Source organism: Drosophila obscura, unplaced genomic scaffold (assembly GCF_018151105.1).
Source record: "Drosophila obscura isolate BZ-5 IFL unplaced genomic scaffold, ASM1815110v1 contig_87, whole genome shotgun sequence".
Classification (NCBI taxonomy): Eukaryota; Metazoa; Arthropoda; class Insecta; order Diptera; family Drosophilidae; genus Drosophila; species Drosophila obscura.
Window position 1 is genome coordinate 1,420,422 of NW_024542880.1, and position 23,994 is coordinate 1,444,415.

At 40.7% G+C, this 23,994-nt stretch overlaps 1 protein-coding gene across 14 annotated transcripts in view; it reads left to right on the forward strand.

The window, feature by feature from the left end:
- Positions 1-23,994, forward strand: part of LOC111075401 (disintegrin and metalloproteinase domain-containing protein 11) — a 264,670-nt gene that overhangs the window by 215,281 nt on the left and 25,395 nt on the right. For 6 of the 14 annotated variants that reach the window (XM_041595882.1, XM_022368689.2, XM_022368685.2 and 3 more), the window contains 2 exons: positions 581-739; positions 820-881. In XM_041595882.1, the coding sequence (XP_041451816.1) occupies positions 581-682 (102 nt within the window). In that variant the 3' untranslated portion in view covers positions 683-739; positions 820-881. Of the gene's footprint in view, positions 1-580; positions 740-819; positions 882-1,921; positions 2,116-2,239; positions 2,338-2,654; positions 3,218-4,751; positions 4,792-23,994 lie in introns of those variants that run through there. The other 8 variants (XM_041595881.1, XM_041595880.1, XM_022368690.2 and 5 more) reach the window with 8 other exon arrangements.

Below are 23,994 nucleotides of genomic sequence, written 5' to 3' on the forward strand. Positions count from 1 at the left end.
ACATATGTATGTATGTATACTTAATACCAAAATTTTAATATTCAATATGATGTATTTTAACTACCTAAAAACATGTTATTAATCAAAAATCTCATTATACCATTTCGTTTCCTAACAAAAATCGACTACAAAATCAATATAACGATCCAACAATATCCATGAAAACAAAATTAAAAACGAACCACATCGATATCGATCCAAACCAATTGATCTTCATGAAATAAATCAATCAACGCTCCCTTATAAATACACACACGCTACAACAAACAATTTAATCGCGTGAATGTGTGTTTATGAGGACATGCTTATGCCTCATATGCTTCGTTTGTACCGTTTATCGTTCTATCAACCGAATCAATCCAAACCTAACTGCCCCAACATGACTTAACACATTGACATTGAATGATATTACATAACGAAATAAAATATTTCCGATAACTTAATATGCATATACATAAAACATGGAAACTATACAAATTAAATTTATACATACTATATAACCTGTGTGTATGCATCTATAATATAAATACAAATGAAATAAACAACTACCACATCGATACTGACGCTGACGTCGATATAGACGAAAGACTACTACAATGAAGTACGATCCGCCCTACTCGAAGAAACCGATTACCAAGAGCTATGGCGGTGCGACGACGGCACCAAACCATCATTCCGTTGAGGAGGTTTCCTTGGATGGCTCCAGCAAGTTGGTTTATGCCAATCAGACAGGTTTCAGGTGAGTGTTCGAAGTCGATCGAATGAAGATTAGCTCCCACAGAAATTATGATAATTTATCTCGATTTTCGTCATTCTCAGGGACAAAGTTGTGCATGGACGTCGCTATACAACTGGTGGCGAGGACGATCAGTCACATGCAGGTAAATAAATCTTTCTATTTATAGTTTTTTTTACTTGTACCTATACACCTATCAGTGTGACCGATAATATTCCTATTAAAAAAAATGTATTTTGTATTTCTCATCATTAAAGTTTTCCCAATAACAGCGATTTTTTTTTTATCATTTTGGTGGTAAACCTTGTATTCAAATTGTAAAAAGATAACGATAACGAAGAACTCAAAATTAAAAATCCAAGCAATAAGCTTAGTTTAACTTTAAATTTCAAGGACCTAGCCCACTAATATTTACTTATATTTAAAAATCCGCTAAAACAGGAACATCAGAATATCTACTATACATATAACAGCCAAAAAGAAACTGTGGCAACCAACCTTTTAATATTTTTCGCGTTACTATTTTTATCAAGACGTAAACTCTTAAAGCTCACGAAAGTAAAAAAATAAAATATTAAAGACGTTATTCGTATAGGCTCATTGATTTAGCTTCGTTTAAAGTACCGTTTAAAAAAAAATGCGGCCAAGATAAATAAATACATTTGTACATACATACATGTATCTAAATGCATATAGTTGAGGCTTTAGATTTCTTTTATGAATTAGGGTTTTTATTTCAGTGCAAATTTTTTTTAAATACTTAAAAATGGTGTTTTTTAAGTTGAAAATCTGGTTGTAAAGAGCTTTGCAATTTTTAAAAGCTGATAAATGCAGCTATAAAATGGATTTGAACCATGTTTTAATACATGTACTTTGTAACCTTACTAATGTATTAATAGAATCCAATGTACAAGTAGTTCATTAATTCAAATAAAAAAAGCCACAGCTACACAATTTTACAGCTACAATGGCTTTTCACTGGTCATGTCTGAGAGCTCGCCGCAGTCTATGGATAAAAGCCCATACGAAAATCAGAACTTTTCTGTCATTTCATTAACTATTTATTTATTACCATACTAGTATTTTTTTTGACAATTTGTTTGGCACGCAAACATGGAACTTATTCTTAAAAAAATTTGTTTAAGTGATTAAAATTGTTTTTTATTTTTTTTTGTTAATTTTAAGCTCTTAGCCGATGGATGTTACTGCCGAGATGGGTTTCGGAATCGTTTTGACGTGAAAACTAAGGGATTTCCAACTTTTTGTCCAACCTATTAAACGTCATAGGCTGCCTTATTTTAGCCAAATAGTTAAAGAACAACAAAATATTGAAAATGGATTTATTGTTTTTGAAAGATAAAGTTGATTTGGAAGATGCATTTTTTAAGATTTTTTTCGCAGTAGTCATAACAACTTAGAAGGTAGTGTCTTTGAAACAAGGCTTCATTACCTTTTTTCGTCTTCAAAAAACGCTGGAAACAAAAATTTCGGATATGTTTGCAGGTTATCTCACTTGTAGTACAGTGGGCGATTCTCTAAAAACTTTCGGACAAAATTTGAGTACTTACCACTCAGAGTTCCATCTTTCGACTTTTCAAGAGGTTTGTCTCCACAATTTTTTTTATATTTAACTATATATGTATTTAACACACTTTAAAAGGCAGCCCCGTAACAATGTTTCTTTAGTTTACTAGCTTGTTTCATAACTGAACTTTAAGTTTTAATAATAATAATAGTACTTTGCGACTAATGGGAAACTTTTGAATGTACTTTGCACGAGACATAAATAAGGGTGTAGGCCTAAATGGGTAGAGCACTACCTCATACTTCGCATTTGCAAGAAACAATATAAAAATTCAAAAACTGCTTTTGGTGAATTTTTCAAGCTTTTACTTACTTTTGCATTTTACTTTTTCAGCTATAAGTCATACTTCTCATTTCAAGAGGTTCTGAAATTCGCAAAAGTAAGGTTTATTTGCTCCTGAACCGTTAAGCGAGAAATTTACTGCTGTTATACACACGCGTTAGCGTGTAAGCTCATACAGAGATTTATCGATAACCAAATCGAGCTCCCACGGACAATTTCACTATTTTTTTGTTTCACTAAACAATTTTTTGAGATCTAATTTTGAACTTAGTTTAAATAAAAATTATTTATAATATGGACACAAGCTCCGTTGCACTGGTTTTGGTGTAAAATTCATGTCAATACATCCATAAGTCATCTATTTTTTTTCCTTTTGCAATTAAGACTCGTTTTGTTGTATAAAAAGCTGTTTACTTTTCATTTCGGCGAGGAATTTGTTGCCGTTTTAAAAACGGAAAAATTTTGCGTTTTACGATTACGGGCGCGCTTAACTTTCTCGGCTTCAAAAAAGATTGCTGCATATAAAAATTTAAACGTATGGCCATTACTCAACTATAATAACAATAATATTGTCTTTGATGTCATAGTATTCTGCACATAAAATCTGATATTGATTTATTTATAAATTTATGGAGTCGGAAACGTTTCCTTCTGGCTGCTGCATATGTATGTATGTAAATAAAGATGTGATTAAACACGAATTTTGCATACCCTGTACCTGTACTCCTGGAGCACATGGTACAAAACTTATTTAACGCTTCCAACAGTCGGTCACACTGATTTTCATATTTTCAAAAACATGAGTGTCGAAAAATTATCAAATGCAGTTCTAGGGAACATAAATAAGCTATGCGATATGAATCGACACGTATCTAAAAATAAAGAAATTTTCGATATATTTTGTAATTACAATTCTAATTACACTACTCGACAAAATTTAACTTTTTTTTTGCTTAAACCGACTTTTACATCTGGAGCTTACAATTTTGTGATTTAACTATGTTTTTTTTTCTACGACAAACAGAGGTAGCACTTTTTTAGCATACAACTCAAGTAACCATGTGTGTTGTAGTGAAACTGTCGCATTCTGTAAAGCTACTATAAAGTGGACCTGAATACATCGTAGCTTCAGCTTACCGTCTGGGCAATATTAAGCTTTCAAATGAAAAATGGATCATTCTTGTGCGCTATTTTTTTCAAAGTTTTGACGTTATGCGTCTTTTAAGGTATTGCCCATAAAAATCTATGGACTAACGGTTGAGCTAAAATTGGATGACCAACGCTCCGAAAATCACATTTAACCGTTTGGTCCAACATTTTGGGGCTTTTTACTCAGAATCTGCAGCACGGATATCCACAAAAAATGATAAGTTGTCAAAAAATGGTACCACTATTCGCAGATTCCTAGTGATAGAATGGATATACCTGACGATATAGCGCCTCACAATTTAAGTTTTCTACTATTTTTGGTTGGTATGGTTTTATTTTATGAAATAATCTTTTTAGGGACACCATTTCTTAACAAAATAACAAAATAATAAAATAATTCCAAAGAATGCCAACGGTAAGGTTTTTTTTACTTAGTATGTAATTCCAACATGTAAAATTAAAAAGTTTCGAAATGACAAAGTTTTATTACAACCAGATGTAAGATAAAAATCATTTAAGTAAATCATTGGGCCCGTTCACCAGGACAACTTGATCAGCGATCAGTGATGGATTTCTTCAAGTAGTGTTGGTAAACGCACATGATTTAAGCCTAGTGCTCAGATCGAAAAAAAACACCTTTCGAACAGAATCCAGGTTGATATTCGTATGAAAACGATAAGAAATTTTTTACGGAAAAACTTTTTTCTAGGCTCTGTACGGAAGGCAGTACTCAGATCAACAAAAAAAATGTCGGTATATGAACTGGAAAAGTATCCGAAGTATTTGCTTGTTTTTTTTTTTGGTATGTTTAGACCCACCTCGAAAATTATATCAGTTTGATATATTTTGCCAGCAAACACGAAGCAAACATTGCAATAAGAGTACACAAAACCAAATGAAATATTTTAATAATGAAGACAAATAGAATCTAATTAATGCAGTGTTATATGAATGACAATTATATGGATACTATAATTTATTATTTTTATTAATTTTCAGAAATATAAAACAAATATTGTTTTCAAAAGATTTTTTATTCACGGTGTCCGGCACGGGAGGCGTCGCCATCTGCTGCTGCTGATAGTCAGACACATTACCTTGCCAATAAAATATTGGGGAGCCCAGGATATGCCTGGGGAAGAGCTACCCCAGCCGAATAATTGCATTTTTTAACTTTAAACAAAACCAAGCAGCGGTCTGAGCAGTGTAACCGTTCGGAATGCAGTGCACACCTCTGGTCACACACTGGCCGCTCGAAGAATATATGACTTTTTTTTTGCTGGCAAACTGTTTTTGGATCTGAGTACTAGGCTTTAGTGTTTTTGATGCAATGGATCAGATTTTGAGAAATGGATCGTGAAAATAGTACGATCTATTGGTCTCGAGTATGATGGATTGGTTTTGGCTTATATCGATAGCTGACAATTCGAATAGAATATGAACTAAATCGCAAAGAAAAAGAAATAAACAAAACCAAATTAATATAAAATCATGAAATTGGCTTAATACTTCCGTTTTACGAAAAAATATTCAAGTTTTACGTGACTGTTTTTTGTTTCGAGTCGCGAATCTTCTAAGCCAATATCGATAGGTTCTGAGCCGATTGTATTGGCAACGTCGCGATAGTAAAGTATGGACCATACGCGTTCACCAGAATTCAAAACATGATTGATAAGATCAATCACAGATCAAGTTGTTCTGGTGAACGCCCATTGTAAAGCCCCAAATCTAACAAACAAAAGTCGGTTTGGTTCCTTGAAGAAAAATCGTGTCGGGTAGTGTTATTACTTCTCAAAGTTTTGTTTGTTGATTGCATACACGGTTGGCCAGCCAAAATAAATAAAAACTTTTTCTTTAACAAAAATCGAAAAATATCACCAAGTTTTAGTAATTTGTTAAGTTTTTGTTGGTAAAAAAACTTTGCAATGCAATAGCTAAATCGAGACTAGTTACCGGACCGCTTTAAAAGGAATTGAAAATAAATTCATGAGAGACATTTATTATGTATTTATTGACTGAGATATTAATGTACCTGTTTTAGAACTTTCTAATTTATATCGGAGCTATTTCTGTTCCCTTGAGTTACTGCTTAACACAACACATGTACATATTTACATTTACATACAAATATATATTTTCGTAGATAATACTTTTCAGTATTTTTTTTCTTATTTTGTAAATCCAGTAATCCGGCATAATTAAGTATTAAGCCGTACTCTGTATCAATTCTAACCATTTTAAGCGGACAAAACCTATATTTGTACATGCATACCAGAATAACGTACATATTAACAGTAACTTACTGCTTAAAGCTTTAAGAAAATTAATCAAATCGCTTAAGTGTTTAAAAATAGTCAGACAGTTTTATTGTATTGTATTTCTATATATATTTAAAAATAAAATTAACTATTTTTATTCACCCCAAAAATTTAAAACTATAACTAGTAACGCTAAGTGTATAAACTATTTAAAATAACCTCCGCGATCGAATAACAATTAGCATCCAAGAGACAAATTTTCCAAGGAACAGGTCATTGTGATAAAATATTTATAGTTACAAAAAAATATTTAAGTATGCTTTAAAACAGGGGTGCCTAGGCCCATTGCTCCGCGAGCTCTTTTGTTTTTGTAATTGCTCCCAGCATAGGAAACCAATTATTGTATCCATACTAGAGATGGGCATGGACTGCAATTTTCCTACACGACCCAACACGACACGAAAATGAAAACTTTCAACACGCACTAACACGCACGGCTAAAAAATTTCCGAACACGGTCCAGCACGGTCCAACACGAAATATTATACTTTTTTTTTAATACCTTTATTGACATCGATTTTAATTACATATACGTTTTTATTAACATATTCTTGTATAAAAATAACAATTTATCAAGGTTAGAGTTTAATAAGTGTGTACGGAGTTCATTTATTATTTGTCTCGAGGTAGAAAACACCCTCTCGCTTGTAGCCGAGCTGGCTGGAATATTTAATATTTTTCTAGCTAAAAGTTGTAACGCTTTCATGTTATTTGCATTCTTTAGTACATTTTAGTACATTTGTATCCGGCAATAAAACTTTATTTTTTTTGTTCGTCGTGTTTTTACGTGCCGATTTTGCTCTGAACGAACAGACACGCACACGCAGGCGCCCATCGTGTCACGACGTGACACGAAGAAAACACGGTCCATGCCCACCTCCAATCCATAACACAGCTTGTGCTGTGTCCAGCATACCGAAAGCCCAACACATGCAAACAACTTTGTGTGTATGCGATGCGTCCAGCAAAAACCGGGCTTGTCTCTTTTCTGATTGGTGTTAATCCGACCTTTGTTATGATTTTGTTGTTGTATTTTCTTCGAGCTTGCACTGTTCCCTAAAGGACTGTCTCCAGCACCGCGGAAAAGTGCGGCAAGGAGTTTGCTAGTTATTCCGTGAGGGTGTGGAACACCCATCAACAGGGTTGATGAATCAGCTGTGTTTTGTAAACAGAGGCAGCTGTAAAATTCTGCTAAAATTAAAAAAGGAAAAAAATGCACTCTGTTGATGAAGGGATTGTGTTGGTGGCGGCATACATACAGTGTGGAAAAAATAATAGAAACGGCAATTTTTTCGCATTTCAAAATTTTCTTCAGTCAAAATTTTTATTTTTGAAGTTTAATAATTTTGTTGTAGTCTATACAGTTATGTATCAAAACATTACAAAATAATAATTTAAAAAAAATTAGTGTAGCAAAAATAAATTTTTTCATATTTAGGTCATGGAAAAAATAATAGAAACGGCCGCTTAAAGCTAGAAAAATAGTTTTTTATCTTCAAAAAAGTTTACCACTAACCGGTTAACTTTAGCTATATATTTGGATGTGACACCGCGTTTTTAGTGACTCGACCCATCTGCGACCTATGGACTTCACCAGTTCGTCATAAATGGTGGATCCATGGAGAAACATTCGGACATAACATTTTGACAAAAATATTCCTATTTTGGTCCTTAGCCACCAGTCCCATTAAGCTCCTAAAGGTGATCTATAGGTAAGTCTGATATTCCATCAGGCCAACCATCAGGGAAACTTCTTTGTCCAGGAACCATTTCTTGGTCAGCATTTAGGGTAATTCGGGTCATTATCCTGATCGAGCTACGCTTTAATGGTATTCCTATTCAGAATTATACTGTCGGTATAGTTACATAGTCGGAGGCACACTTCAACCAAAGTATTGGACCATAACCGAATGGGTAAAGTATCCCTACAACATTACGTGCCCACCGCCATGCATACCCGATTTAAGGAACACCTGGGTCGTGGAAGTAGATTAAGATGCCTAATATGAAGTTCCCCAACAAATATAAGCCCATTGACCTTAGTTTCATATGACTTAACACATTTTCAACTGGACGACATAAATGCACCTTCGCGAAATTTACTCGGTTTCTAAACTTGTTTTGGAAGTAGTGGTATATTTTTTGAGCTATGACCTTAAATTGCGTCAATCAGCCTATTCCTTAAGTACGACTACTAACCCGTTCTAAGTCATTTTTCAGATCTACAACGAGGAAGGGATTTTTTTTGTCAGCGCCTGTCGAAATGAACCCATGTTGCGGGCTTTCATACGCGTGTGCTCGCTATTTGTGTAGTAATCGAAGTAACCTTTTTTTAAATCCATTTTAGATAGTGTGACCATGTGCCTGTGTGGCCTTCAGTTTTTAGATTTAGGTAGTTTTTGTACCTACAATTCCCACGCCCATTCTGAACCGAATAATAACAACAACAAAAACGGAATCCTTAGGTAGGTATTCATACTTCATTTGTCTTGGCGATAATATATACCATATAATTTGTTTTAACCGTTTTATTACAATATAAGAACAAAATTTGATGGTTTCTATTATTCCAAGACAAAACGTGATCCCTACAATAGTGTACCTAGCTAATAATTTACGAAAGGCCAAAAGGAATCCAAAGTAAACCCCATTATCCTGAAACTAGCCAGTTGTTTTATCAAACAATGCTCCAAAATGAAATTTGGTTTGAAATTTGAAGCATGCCGTTCTATTATTTCCATCACTGTATATTGTTGCAAAAGAAAAAAGAATATTATTATTAATATATACAGAGCATAGCTTAGGACCCGTAGTAGAAAGATGAAGCTTTGGCTGCTCTGGCCTTTAGCTACTTATTATATTATATTTTATATTACGTATTAATTAGGATAGTTAATGTGAGACTGTATTTACATTAGATAGGCTTGTGATAGGGGGAGAGGGTTTACAATTATTTTATACTAAATTATTATTTTCCCATATATATTTACATTAAACTTTATGGTATATGTCAGCATTTTTGAGAAATGACAAAATCAGTTGTAGATTGGGTTGGGTAGGGTTTTGTAGTAACGTAATGGGGTTCTTGTTAGAGAATATGTTATGTCTATGTTTGGATAGCGCAGCACATGATGTTAGGATGTGGTGAATATTTGAGGATGAGGATTTTTGGCATAGTTGGCAATTGCTGTTGATTTTGGAGTTAAGGTAGTGTTCGTGAGTTAGTTTCGAGTGTCCGATGCGTAGTCTGGTTATTTTAGTTTGGTCTGTTCGGGTTAAATTGAGATTTCGGAAAAGTGGTTGGAGTGTGGAGGATGGGATGGTGCGGTACCAGTCAGATGTGGCGTTCATAAATTGGAGCTTCTCCTCCTGAAACATATTTTTTATGTATTAGTCTATGTCTTTTTTGTTGAAGTTAATGGTGGTAATTAAGGGAAGGGAGTGTGCTGTTTTGGCTCCGTCATCTGCAGTCTCATTTCCTTTGATATTTGTGTGTCCAGGTATCCATAAGAGTTTTTGTTTTGTTTTTATTCTGTGCGAGAAGAGTTCTAACAAGAGCGGGGTAGTAGCTTCTGTTGTTGGTGTTTACTATTGCATCTAATGCGGACAGGGAATCTGAGCAGATTATGAACTTTCCTGGCGTTTTTCTAACTAGTTCGATTGCTTCTAAAATTGCTATGATCTCTGCAGAAAAGACGGAAGAATAGTTGGGTAGTCTACCTAAACGAAGGATAGACATTTCTGTGGAAATTGCAAAAGTAATAGAGATGTCCGTGGCTGACCCATCGGTATAGATGAATTTGCGGTCCGAGTACGATTCTTTAATGGAGAGACAAGCAGTATTGTATACTACGTTGTTTGTGTTTTTTTTTTTGTATATTGTCGAAGTGTGAGGTCGACAGAATTTGTGTTAAATAGCCAGTATGGCGTTTCCTTTCCTCTCCTGATTGGACCAATAGGTATTTCGAGTTGTCTACACTTGTCGATAAGGAAATCTAAGACTGAGGATGTGGTTCTGTGTTTATTTAGTGCTGTTTTGGTCAGGAATTTGGCAAAAGGGGTATCTGAACTATTGTGAAGTGATTTAAAAAGTTTGGTTTTTGAGAACGTATAACGTATGTCGAGGGGGGCGACTGAACGCGGAGTTTACTATTGGGTTTATTTTGTTAATGGTGGATTTAGGAGCTTTACCATACAGGAAGAGGCCGTAGTCAATTTTTGAGATGATGAGAGCTTTCATAATTTGTATAAGCGTAGCAGTGTCGCATTTGTACTTTGGGCTGGAGAGACATTTTATAATGTTAAGTTTTTTAGATAGTGATGTCGTAAGTTATGTTATGTGATCGTTCCATTTGTATTTGCTATTAAATTTGATACCTAGAATATTAAGAGATCTGACGGGGAGAATTAGGGTGTTGTTTGAGGAGATAGTCCATTTACAGGTTTGTTTATTGCATATGTGGGTGTGTTTACATTTATCAAATGATAGATTTGAACCAGATTAATCGCCCCAAGTTTTGATATTTTGGTAGTGACCATCGATGTGTTTTGTAGTGTTTTTATTTTTATTAAAGTATATGATTAGCTGAAAGTCATCAGCGTAGCTGCAGAATGATATGTCTTATTGATTTTCTATTATTTTCGATAGTCTATTGTATGCAATGAGAAAGACGATCACAATAAAGGGGAACCTTGCGGCACTCGATTGTCGATAGGGAAAGTATTGTGGAAAGCCAATGTTGTGCATTGGCTTTTACTATAATTTTCCTGTTAGTCATGAAATTTTTAACGTAGTTCATAATTTTTGGACCAGGTTAGGTTAGGTTAGGTTAACCCAGACGGCCCTCACGGGGCCACGCATAGGCCAATATGGCCCTTAGTTGTCCGGATGGGGGTGTATGAACCTTTCGAAAGTATTTATGAGGTTTTGAAGTCCCTAAGGATCGAGGTGTTTTTGGCAAAGGCTAGCAGTTCCCCTGGCGTCCTCTTGGAGGCATCTTCCAGTGATGCCAGTACCGGGGCGCCCAGGTATATTCTCCTAGCCCTTGAGAGAGCCGGGCAGTTGCAGATGAGATGTTCCAGGGTTTCTGTTGCCCCGGATTCCTCGCATATCCTGCAGTGGCCACTGTTGGTGATGCCTAGTTTGACAGCATGTGCCGCGGCCAGACAGTGACCTGTGAGTATTCCCACCAACATTCTGCAGTCCTTCCGTGGGAGGTGCAGTATGTAGTGGCTGAGTTTCCTGTTGCGCTCCTTGCACATGGTTTTTGAGGTTCTGCAGGTGGTGGTTCTGCTCCACCTGCTTCTTGCCTGTGTGTCGGCCCGTTTCTCTAAATCGCTTTAGAGCGTTCTAAGGGAGACAGGCACGTTCTCAGTTCTGTCGTTTGCCAGCCCGACGCCTTCCTTAGCCAGCACGTCTGCTGTCTCGTTGCCTTCGATGCCCTGGTGGCTGGGAACCCAATATATCCGCACTGACTTTGTCGTGCTTAGGATATCTAGTGCCTCCCTGCTTGCCAAGACATTTCTGGAACTGAACGCCGACGACTGCATGGATCTTATCGCCGCCTGGCTGTCCACGAACAGGTTGATCACGTCGCAGCCTCTGCCGCTTTCCGTATGGCGAAGACTTCCGCCTGGAATATGCTGCATTGGTCCGGTAGCTTATAGGACAGCCTTATCTCAGGGTCTGTACAGTATATGCCTGCTCCTACTCCTCCTTCCATCTTGGAGCCGTCAGTGTAGATGTTGAGGTGTTGAGTCTGGTCCCGACCCCTTTTCCAGTCGTCGGGCCCCATGTATGAGGTTGTTTTTACATCCAGGCCAGTTTGGGGGATCATGTAGTCAGATATACTGGTCATGTCTCGGCCAATTGAACTGTGCCCGAATCCTTGTAGAGATATATTGCCTGATGCTACTAAGCGTTGTGCCGCCTTTCCTGCAGTCAGTTGAGCGTGGATGTCCAGGGGGTCTATTCCGATTATGGTTTCGAGAGCTTTTGTTGGGGTTGACCTCAGCGCCCCCGTAATGCAGAGCAGTGCCTGCCGCTGGGTCCTTTCCATAAGCTTATTGTACGTCTTCTTTTCTGTCGCTTGCCACCACACTAAGACTCCGTACAGCAGAGTCGGTTGCACCACCGAGATGTAGATCCAGTGAATTAGAGCGGGTGACAGGCCCCACGTGCTGCTAAGCATCTTCTTGGATGCGTATAGCGCAATGGTGGCCTTCTTCACCCTTTCCACTACATTGGGCCTCCATGCCAGCTTGCTGTCCAGTACTATGCCGAGGTCCGTCTTGTCCGCGTTGATACTGAGTCCTACTTTTCCTGCCCACTCACATATCTCCCTGAGTGTTGATTCCATTATGGAGCTGAGGGTCGATGGACATACTCCCGTAATAATTATGCTTATGTCATCTGCATAGGCTGTTATTTTTGGGGCTCTCCTCTCGAATCTCTTTATTAAGTCGTCGACCACCAGGTTCCACAGGAGGGGCGACAGGACCCCACCTTGTGGTGTGCCTCTATGCGCCCCCCTCACCATGGAAGCGGTGCCCCACTCTGATTGCACCCGTCTGCAACTTAGAAGGTTCTTTATCCAGAGGTAGATTGCGGGATGTGTGTTGGTCGCTTCTAGGCGGTCCATAATAGCGTTCGTAGTGACGTTGTTGGAGCATATGTCTACGAACACTCCTAGAGCATACTTTTTATTATGGAGGGCTCTCTCGATGGTGGCTACTAGCGAGTGCAGTGCCGTCTCTACCGATTTCCCTTTGGTGTAGGCATGCTGGTTGGTTGACATCAGTCTCCCTACATCATTCCTGATGTGTAGATCCAGCAGCTTTTCTAGTGTTTTGAGTAGAAAGGATGTAAGGCTTATTGGTCTATAATCCTTGCGGCTCATATGGCTGCACTTTTCTGCCTTTGGAAGGAAGACAATCCTCGAGGTCCTCCATTGGATAGGGATATAGCCTGTGCTCAGGCAAGCTGAGTATATTGCAGAGAGCCATGGGGTGATCACGTCTTTGGTCACCTGTAGCATGGCTGGGAATATACCGTCTAGTCCAGGTGCTTTTGTACCCGCAAAGGAGTCTATAGCCCATTGGATTTTCTTAGACGATATGAGACCTGTTGGGGGATGCTCTTCCTCAGTTACTAGGTCCTGATGCGTTGTAGCGTCAGCAACCTCGGTGCATCCTGGGAAGTGAGCTTCCATTAAAGCTGTTAGGGCTTCTTCACTGCCCTCAGTCCACTGTCCATCTTCTCGCTTCAGCTGACTCTGTATGGTAGGTTGCTTTGATAGCAGCTTCCGGAGTCTAGCCGTTTCTGGGACTTTCTCGATATTGGAGCAGAAGTTCCTCCACGAGTTTCTTTGTGCCCTGCGTATTTCCTTCTTGTACTAACTGAGTAGGGTTTTGTATTCCTCATTGATTATCTCCTCGTTCGCCTGTTTGGCGATTTTGAAGAATTCTTTGAGGTTGTTTCTTTGAAGCGATAAGTCCCGGTTCCACCAGAGTGGTTTGGTCCTCTTTTTCGTTCTCGAGGGTGGGCATGATGCGTGGTACGCATCCAGTAGTTCCTTTGACAGAGTCTCTAGGGACGTTTCTGTGTCTTCCGGGGATTTCACTGTGCCCGGGCGAGTCGCGAGCTTCGAAGTAACTGTTTTTTTTAACTTTTCCCAGTTTGTGTTCCGGGGGTTTCTATAAACAGTTATCTTCGGAGAGTGTTTGAATTCGCACTTGAATTGAATGTACTTGTGGTCTGAGAAGGATGGTCTTTCAAGGACTCTCCAGCCAGATACCAAAGTACTCTTTCCCGTTACGAGTGTTAGATCTAGTACGTTGGACGAGGTGGGACCTTTGAAGGTGTGTTCGTCCCCTACGTTTGCTACATCTAGGTTAGTTGATAGTATGAAGTCTAGAAGTGACTCACCTCTGTCGTTGATGTCGGGGCTTCCCCACACGCTGTGGTGGGCATTGGCGTCCGTACCAACCAGAAGTTGCTGGTCTTTCGGGCTGGCATCCGCCAACAGACTTCTTAGCTCTTCCGGTGGAGCTGGCCTGTCGTGTGCCATATAGCAGGAAGCTACCATAAGGTGCTTTTCCTCGCTTTCTAGCATCACAGCAGTCAGGTCATCAGTGCTGTAATGAGACAAAAGGTAAGCATGGATGCCCTTCCGTACGAGTACGGCGGTTCTGGTCCTGCTTACCGATGGTGAGTGGAAAAGGTTGTAGTTAGAGGACTTTAGTCCGGCCACAGCGTTGCCAGAGGCAATCCATGGCTCCGGGACCAGAGCTATGTCGACGGGCCCTTGCTCCATGGTGATGAGGAGCTCCGTCGACGCGAGTTTGCTTTTATGGAGGTTGAGCTGCAGCACCCTCACTGACATGGGAGGCTGGCTCAACTTCACTCGACGGGTTGACTATTACTGTCAGGTCTCCGTCCTCCTTCTCTTCGGAGTCGTCCAGCGCCATACCCTGAGCGGCCTCTACGATGGACTCCAGACCGAGGTCCTTCTCCACCTCGCCTGCCTGCAGGGTGTGCGTGTCCTTGTCTTCCATTTTCCCGAATCTGGGGTACAGCAGATCCTCTGCCTCCTTGCTGATTTGGAGGATCGCACTCTGGGTCCCGTTGGGTAGTGGGATCCTCCAGTTCGCCGTTGGCACGTCTGGGTTCTGCCGCTGTAGCAGCCTCAGCGACCGGTCTCCTTGGATTGCGATGGGGAAGAGTACCTTCGCTTTTGGTATGGACGGGATTAGCTCCCTTTCCACAACCTCCAGTCTGGCCCCTCCCACATCGCCTCCATTTGGCAGACCGTTTGCGTCAGCCACTTGAGTGTGGGGTCGTCCATACATTTCAGTATTTTGACCCCGTTAAGCCACCCAGCACCATCGAACGTGGGCATGGGGGCTGTTGGGTCCTCCTCCATTCTTCCGAACAGCGACTCTACGAGCTGCGCGTGCACCATCTTCCACCGCGCCTCCGTCATCTTGCCGTTCTCATCGCTCCGGTCAATGAGTGCCACGATCAGGTGTCGTTTGGTCACCTCATTGACCTTCGCCTTGGATTTGGGCTTCTTTGCCGTTTTGGGTGGAGGTCCCACCCCCTTGGGCCCGCGTTGCCGCTTGCTCGCCGGAGTGTCCTTACTGACGCTCTCGGTCGAGCGTTGCCTTTTGGTGGCGAGAATCTCCTCCACCTTGTTGCCAAATTCCCCCTTCGTCGCTTTCATTTGCGGCATTTGTGCAAAGTGTAGGCGGCCCTCCTCTACCTTCTGCTCGGCCCAGGCTAGCTTGGACTTCTCCTCTTGGGAGATGTCTTCTCTGCCTTGGAGCCGGCTTCGGATCTTGAGCGCCGCCTTGTATTGGGCCTTAGCCTTCATCCCCTCCCTAGAACGCTTCGGCCCTTCCCTACGCAGGGAGCTGGAACCTGGTTCAGGCGAGCGGAGAAGGCTATCTTCCTCCGTCTTGCTGACCGAGAGCACGCTCTCCAGGTCCGAGTCTGTCTCGACTAAGGCACCTTTGCGGCTCAGCTTGGAGTGAGTCCGTTTTGTGGCAGTGGCATTGCAACTGACATGACCTGCTCCCGCCATATCAGAGGCGTGACCGCTGGCGACACGCAGAGAGGATTGCTCCTCCCCGTGCCCGCCGGTGGTAGCAGTCACGCTTTCCACCGACGTTTGGGTTGACATCCCAACCCGTGTTTGACCGTCTGTCCGCTCCATATTAGGCCCGAAGGTCCATACGTAGTTGATGTTTTTCGGGGGAACCACCCCCTAGCGTTTGATGCCTACCCGCCAGGCACCTCCAGCCATGGCCATGGTTCAGTTCCCCCGATTTTTGGTCGGGAGGACCTGGACCCGGCCTTGGCTAGACACTGCATTACCCCGGACAGGGCAAGCGACAGTGCATCACCCGATCCGGGATAATGCAGTGCCCATTGCCCGGCCGGCACCCTCGGGGCGGGTTCAGCTGGAGGATTTTCGCCGGCCAATTTTTGGACCAACATCCCATTCTATTAACTGCTCTGTGACGGCGTGCGATCAAAAGCCTTAGAGAAGTCTAGAGAGACGATGGATTTGTGTCTTCTTTTGTTGAGGGAATTTTTAATCAGGTGGTCTACATATAGAAGACAATCAGTTACAGATTTGTTTCTTTTAAAGCAAAATTGGTTCTTTGAAATTAGGTTTTTATGTTCAACAAACCACTATAATCGCTTAGCGATGATTTGATCCATTACTTTGGAAATTCATTGATTCAGAGATATGGGACGACAAGAGTCAGGTTTAGTTTTGTCTGAGTTGGCTTTATTGAATGGAATGACTAAGCTTGGTTTATATTGTTGCGGTATGTATAAGTTGAAAATATTATTGAAGTGTCGGGTTATTCGGTGTTTTAGTGTTGGGAGTGCTAAAGCATGCACGTTAGTCGTTAGTCGTTAGTCTTTGTATATTTGATTTGTGGGTGATGAAGGAATGGTAGAAATCTGACCAAAATTGGGCAAACGTGTTAGCAATAATGTTAGTATTTGTAGTAGTCGTCGTGGAGTGGGGGTTGTATATGGCGTGGATCTACTTTGTGGGATTTCAGCCACAGAAGAAACGTATGTTAGACCAGATTTTTGCACTTGGTGTTTTTGGATTAAAATGGTATGTGAATTCACCTATTGCTACCTCTTTAACTTCTCTGATATGTAGTCTGAATAACGCATTCTTCTTTCTGAAGTCTATTATGCTTTCTAGAGTTATAAGTCTGTTTATTTTTCTCTCTTTTTAGTTTTTTTAGAGAGCTATTCCACCAGGGAACCGTTCGGGGTCTTTGGGAAGTGGAAGTGGTCACTTCCACAGAGGTCGTCAGTACGTTTCCAGGTAGAATAGGGTATTAAGTTCGGTGTACAAAGTGATAAGTCAATGTGAGTGAAAGTGTTGTGTGTTGTAAAATGTGTTGGAGATTTGTCATTGAGGAGTATGAGATTCTTTTTCGTTATGTATCTGTGTAGTATTTTACCTCTTTTGTTGTGACTGGAAGACCCCCATGAAGGATGCCAGCTATTAAAATCGCCAGTAATGATTGTTGAGGTGTTCGAGTTAATATTATTTTCCAGAGTTTTAATGTTGAAGGTTTTGTTTGGAGGAATATAAATAGAAAGCAGAGAAAAGTTAGGCCTACGAAGTGTTCGAGCTCTATGAGGGCAGCACGAGACACTATATGACTACAGGGATAATCAGAAATAAAGTTGAAAGGAGCCGCGAACAATATTTTGTCATCATTTGGCACGGTGTTGAACTTTAAAGCCATAATAAATAGGTTAAAAAGTTCGTATTCTGATAAAACGCCAGTGAGCGTGATACAACAGAAGCTAGCAACCATGCGGCAGGGAAATATGTCCCTCACCGATTACTATGATGAGATCGAGAGACAGCTCTCTCATGACTAATAAGAACATTATGAACCATACGGCACACGCAGCGAGCGTCTTAAATAACAAAGCCAGGGAGGATGCCTTAGAGGTATTCATCTCAGGCTTGAGAAGAGCCTTAAAAACTCCGGTTTTCTCGGCAAGGCCAAAAGACCTGCCGACCGCGCTGGCCCTGGGCCAATCAGCAGAATCCAGCGAAGACCGCTGCCTTCTAGCAGCAAATTACGCCAGGGCCATGGCGGAGAAAGACCGTAGATTTAGTGAGCACAAACCCCAGGCGCCACATCTAGGCAATGCCAAGCAATATAAGGCCCAGGACCCCACTTCTTACAAGAGCCCTCATTACTGCTAGAGTCCGGGCACATCCAACGCCCAGCAAAGTGGCCCCAACCAACAAACCAGAGCTCAGGGCCAAGCACCTGAGCCTATGGAGGCGGACCCTTCTTGATCCAAGTTTAAACAAACCACGGCCTACCAAAACCCCTTTTGGGTCAGCGAAACGAAATAACAATTTTACCAAAAAACAGAACGCGTCAGAACGCACCGCTGGGAGTTTGCGGCAAAGAGTAGAACATATTTCCACAGGTAGCGACCAATGAGGCTGAGGCAATCGCAGAAATAGAAGCTGACGAGGAGGTCGGGTATGAAAGTGACGCCATTAATTTTTTAGGGGAAAGTCCTTGCTGGACACATTAAACTCTTAATTGACACCGGTGCGTCCAAAAACTATGGCATGGCTCCGGGGCGCTATCCCAGTCGAAACACCGTTCCCGGTGCATTCGGTAAACGGGACAAATAAGATCACCGAAAAGTCTTCTGTCGATATTCGGCACTACAACCCCGTTCTTTTTACTAAAAACCCTGTCATCCTTCGATGGCATAATTGGCCTCGACCTGCTAACGCAGAGAGGGGCAACATTGTGTCTGAAAGATGGAACACTCAAATTCGGTAACACGACTGAGGTCATCAGATTCCACAAGTGCACTGACGTCTACCATACTATTGTCGTGGACGTCGATGCACCTCCAGTGGTAAAAGAGAGATTTATAAAGATGTTGAATAGAAGGAGTGCGGCATTCTTCGGTCGTGGCCACCATTCGCACGGTGGACAACGAACCCTTATACTCCAAGCTATACCCTTACCCTATAGGGGTTGCAGATTTTGTGGAATCAGAGGTCAAGAACCTCTTAAGGCCTCCTGTTATCATTATCCGCAAGTCCAAATCACCATATAATAGCCCCATATGGGTGGTGGACTTTTGGCACTGACGAGGAGGGCAACAAGAAGAAACGTCTAGTAATGAACTTTCGGAAGCTAAACCAGAAGACAGTGACTGATAAATACCCCATGCCGAGCATCTCGATGATCTTAACAAACCTGGGGTCAGCAAAATATTTCACGACATTCTACTTGAAATCCGGTTACCACCAAATAACTTTGGCGGAGCGTGACCGAGAGAAAACTTCCTTTTCCGTGCATGGAGGGAAATACGAGTTTTGCCGACTGCCATTTGGTCTTCGAAATGGCGGAAGCATTTTCCAAAAGGCAATCGATGATGTTTTGCGCGAACAAATCGGCAAAACGTGCTACGTTTACGTTGATGACGTAATTGTCTTTTCCAAGACCCTAGACGACCACGTGAAACATGTTGAATGGCTTTCCGAGGCTAATATGAGAGTAGCACAAGAAAAGTCGCAGTTCTTTAAAGAAAGCGTCGAGTGCCTCGGGTTTATTGTGACAAGCAATGGCATAAGAACAAACCCACAGAAGGTAGAGGCTATCCAAAATTACGCTGAGCCAAACACAGTATTTGCAGTCAGGTCCTTTCTGGGCTTGGCAAGCTACTACCGTTGCTTCATAAAATATTTCGCCGCGATTGCGAAACCCCTTTCATACATCTTGAAGGGAGAAAATATAGGTCCAAAAAAATCGTGGTTCACCTTAATGAGGCCTAACGCCATGCGTTCCAAAAACTCAGGAACACCCTTGCATCAGAGGATGTTATGTTGATGTATCCTGACTTTAAAAAACCCTTTGATTTAACCACGGACGCGTCAGCCTATGGCAGGGGTCGGCAACCTTTTGAGACGGAAGAGCCAAAATTCGCAATTTACAAAATTTTTCATTTTTCAAAGAGCCTCTTAAATGTTTGAGTTAATATCATTGCAGTTGATGAGGATCTACATTTTATTTTTTAAGAAATAATATTTATTGATATAAAAACGCACGAATATGTTGACCCGAAGATCGTTTAAACTCCAAATGCCAACTTCTGCACCTCTCTGAAGCTCTCTAAGCCAATTCCTCAAGCAAGGTATACGCTGGGTTTCCCTTCCCTTATAGTTTTACCTTGAGCTCATTTAATTTCTTTGTGATATCTACCATGAAGTTCCAATTTTTGCAGCCATTTGTCTTCTCTTAATTCGGGATGAACAATGCCTTTTTGATTCAAGAATGTTTTTATTTCACTCAAGCAAGAGGCAAAAAGTTTCAATACGTTACCCCTGGAGAGCCATCGCTCTTTATTGTGCAGAAGTAAATCAGAATACTTGCTGTCTAATTCTTCAAGTAATTCCTGAAACTGGCGATGGTAGAGAGCTTTTGCCAAAATGCTGTTAATGATCCTAATTACCAAGCTCATGACCTCAACTATTTCGGATGGAAATGTTTGAGCACACAGAGCCTCCTGATGAATTATGCAGTGGAATGCTAAAATTTCGTGCTTTATTTTTTTCCGAAGAATCGTTATTACCCCTTTATGTATTCCTGTCATACTTCTGGCTCCATCAGTTTTTATAGAACTATTTTATTTATATCGACTTTAAATCTTTCCAAGCATTTCTGCACAGTATTTGCTATATCCTCTCCACGAGTTTGTCCTGAGAGCGGCAGCAATCCCAGTATTTCTTCTTTTGGACCATGTGATAACATATACCTGACGAAAAGGGTAACTTGTGCAGTAGGCTGGGCCAAAATTAAACCAAAACATTTTTTTTTTTTCAAGGGGACACCCCATAATTCTGTTCTTTGATATTCAATAAATAATAATTTTTAGGTTAATGTTTGGGGGTTGCTACCACGAAAAGAAAATAAAAATTGTTTGGTAAATATACATTAAAAAAAATTGAATTCGTCGGTTTTTTTAAATAATATTGAAACTTAGAAACTAGTTCATATTGATAATAAGGTATTTTTATTTTTTTAGTTACTGTTAAAAAATTAACGATTGGTGAAAATTAAGAAGTTCAGCTAAGGTTGATATATTTAGTTAACTAGTTCGCAAAAACTTGTGCAGGTTTTTTAGTGCCAATAACTGATTAATGACGATATGAATGGTATTAATATATATGTAACAGATTTCACCAATTATCCAACTCATTCAGCAAACATTTTTTTTTTAATTTTCTTGATTCCAATTTTTTGTAAAATTCGGTAGAAACATCTACAAAAAAAAAATAATAATAACATGTAAATTACTATTAAGTCCAAGGTAACAAAACTAGGGGGAGTCCCGTTTCAATTTCGAAAAAAGAATTTTTTGGCCCAGCCTATTGTGCAGTGTGTTTTATGTCGCAAGACTCATCTTTAGCAAGTGATAAAGTAGAAGCTAGTTGGATATCTGCCACTTGCATATGGGTTACATTTGAAGACATTTTAGCAGTTCAATCCTGTATGGTTTTTGCAGATAATGGCAAATCTTTGATTTTCTTCATGATTTCCGTTTTATTTTGGAAATCACAAAACAATTCTTCGCGTCCACATTCAAAGCAATCTTTGATGTACTCCCCGTCTGTGAATGGTTTCCCTCTTTTTGCAATTTGTAGGGATATTTTAAAGCAGGCCAGATTTAAATTATTTGAACATTGCATAAAAATCACACCAACCATTTTTCTACGACTAACTAAGGTTGGAAGGTTTATTAAAAGCAATCTACGAGGGTAAGATGGCAGTCTCACACCTGCATCCCAGTTAAGGCCACGCAGAGCAAAAAGTAAAGTTCTTCTGGACTGATTATATACGGTCCTTGTGTACTTTGTACTGGGGGCACCATACACAAGAGCCGTACTCTAAAATCGGACGAAAAAGCGAGATATAGAGAGTCTTCGTTATATAGGGGTCGTCGAATTCCTTTGACCACCTCTTTATAAACCCAAGCACGCCCATGGCCTTATTTACCATGGTAGAAATGTGTTCAGAAAACTTGAACTTTGGGTCTAGTTTAACACCAAGATCATCAACCAAGGTAATTCTCTCAAGAGAACCACCGCAGAGGCTATAAGAAGCCAAAAAGGGGCTGGAGCGATGAAATGTCATTACTTTGCATTTCGAGGCATTTAGGTGTAACATATTTGCACAACACCATGACTGAAAGTTATTGAGATCGGATTGCAAGCGAGAGTGAAATGAAATGTCATTATACTGGACGCAGAGTTTAACATCATCCGCATACCTGAGTACTCGAGAGTTTGTTAATACTGAAGGCAGGTCATTAATAAAGAGTGTGAATAGTAGGGGGCCTAGATGGCTGCCCTGTGGTACTCCAGAAGTAACCTTAACAGGTGAAGAGAATGAGTTTTTGAAGAGGACTCTTTGAGACCTAGAACGAAGGTAGCTAGAAATCCATCTCAAAAGATTAGGCAGAAACCCTAAAAGGTCAAGTTTTTGTGCTAGAAGGGAATGGTTTACAGAATCGAATGCTTTACTGAAATCAGTGTAAATAACATCCGTCTGCAAGTTACCTTGGAAGCCTTTAATGATAAAACAGGTAAACTCTAATAAATTGGTGGTTGTTGATCGCCGCCTTATAAATCCGTGCTGAGACGGAGATATAAGTGATTTGCAGAGATGTTGCAAATGCGGAGCTAACATTTTTTTTAAACATTTTAGGAATAGCGGATAACTTAGATATACCTCTATAATTATTCGCATCTAACTTGCTACCTTTCTTATGGAGCGGAATAATAAAAGATTCCTTCCAGATGGGGGGGAAGCATGAAGAGTTAATGGATAGGGTGAATAGTTTAAGCAGGGGTCCACACAGAACTTCGCCACAGTACCTGAGTACACAGCCGGGAACTCCGTCAGGACCTAGTGAAAACACTGGCTTAACTAGTCGAAGATCATGAAGCAGTGAGCTTGCATTTAATAAGGTGCTGAAAATGCCATTCGACCTTGGCAAACTGTATGGATACGGCTGACCAGAGTAGCTTTCATGAGAATAGGTTGTTTGGAAAAATTTGGCAAAAAGATCGGCAATTGCCTGATCATTGTTTGCTGACATATTGAGAAATGATAGCGAGGATGGATGTGCGGACGTTCTACGCTTACTATTTACGAAGCTGTAAAACTGTTAAGGGTCCTGTGAAAATCGTATCCTGCATCGAGATAGGTAGTTTTTATAGCATTGAGCGTTAAGAACGGAAAATTTGACCGAGCTATTACATAGTGAGAAAGAGAAGAGGGAGAACCAACTTCTCGAAATTTTTTATAAAGTGTTGATTTTAAATTTTTTAGACTGGATAACTCTTTGGTAAGCCATGGAGGCTTTCCAGATCTAACCGGACAAGAAAGTGGGACACAAGAATCAAAAAATGTGTCAAGTACATTGTAAAAAATGCTTGTGCCTTTCATAACGTCAGTGCACAAGTACAGAGCGGACCAATCAAAATCCCTAATAAGGTTATTAAGCTTCGTAAACTCGGCTTTAATAAAGCAGCGGACACGTTCAGATAGCCTACCCATTCGATCCAATAGAGTAGGGCCAATATCGACTGACACTTCGAATGTAGGATGGTAGGAGTCTTCAGGTATACTGAGCGGAAGGGCTCGGGTTAACAACGCTATGGTCGGATCCGAGACAAAGCACAGATCAAGCAATCGACCCAAGGAATTTTTCACATGGTTGACTTGAGACAGGGATAGGTCTAGCAAGCCGTCGATAAATTCATGTCGTGACATGGGCACAAGGTTATTAGACTCGTTTACCGAAGACCAAACAGTACCTGGCAAATTGAAATCACCAATAACTATCATATGGTCTTTATCTGATAGCGAGGAAGAACAAGTTTTTAAACTTCGGAACTATGGATGTCCGGCTTTAACCAGGTCTCGGTAAACACAATAACATGGGACGAGAATGTGGGGTTAAAAACGTAATCAACTGCTGCACTAAGGGAGTGGTCGGAGTAAGTTTTTCGGCTGCCGGCGGACATGAGGCAGTCGGCACTTGCAAGTCCCGCTGAGTAGACTTCTTGCGCCTCAGAGACACTGCCAGCAGCTGTAAACTGCTGAACTGAGTGTCCATGGCCAAGAGCCGATCATATTGCTGTTTAAAGCCTACGATCAGCTCTTTTAAGCCTTTCCGCGTCTGCCTCATGAACAAACGCATGTCGTTTTCCACAGCACGGCATTCCTCACAACTATAATGCAGGCCGTTGTTTTGGGAAATGTCATCACCTACACGGCCCGAGATCCCTACACATTTTGCTTGCACTACCCTTTCGCAAAGCCAG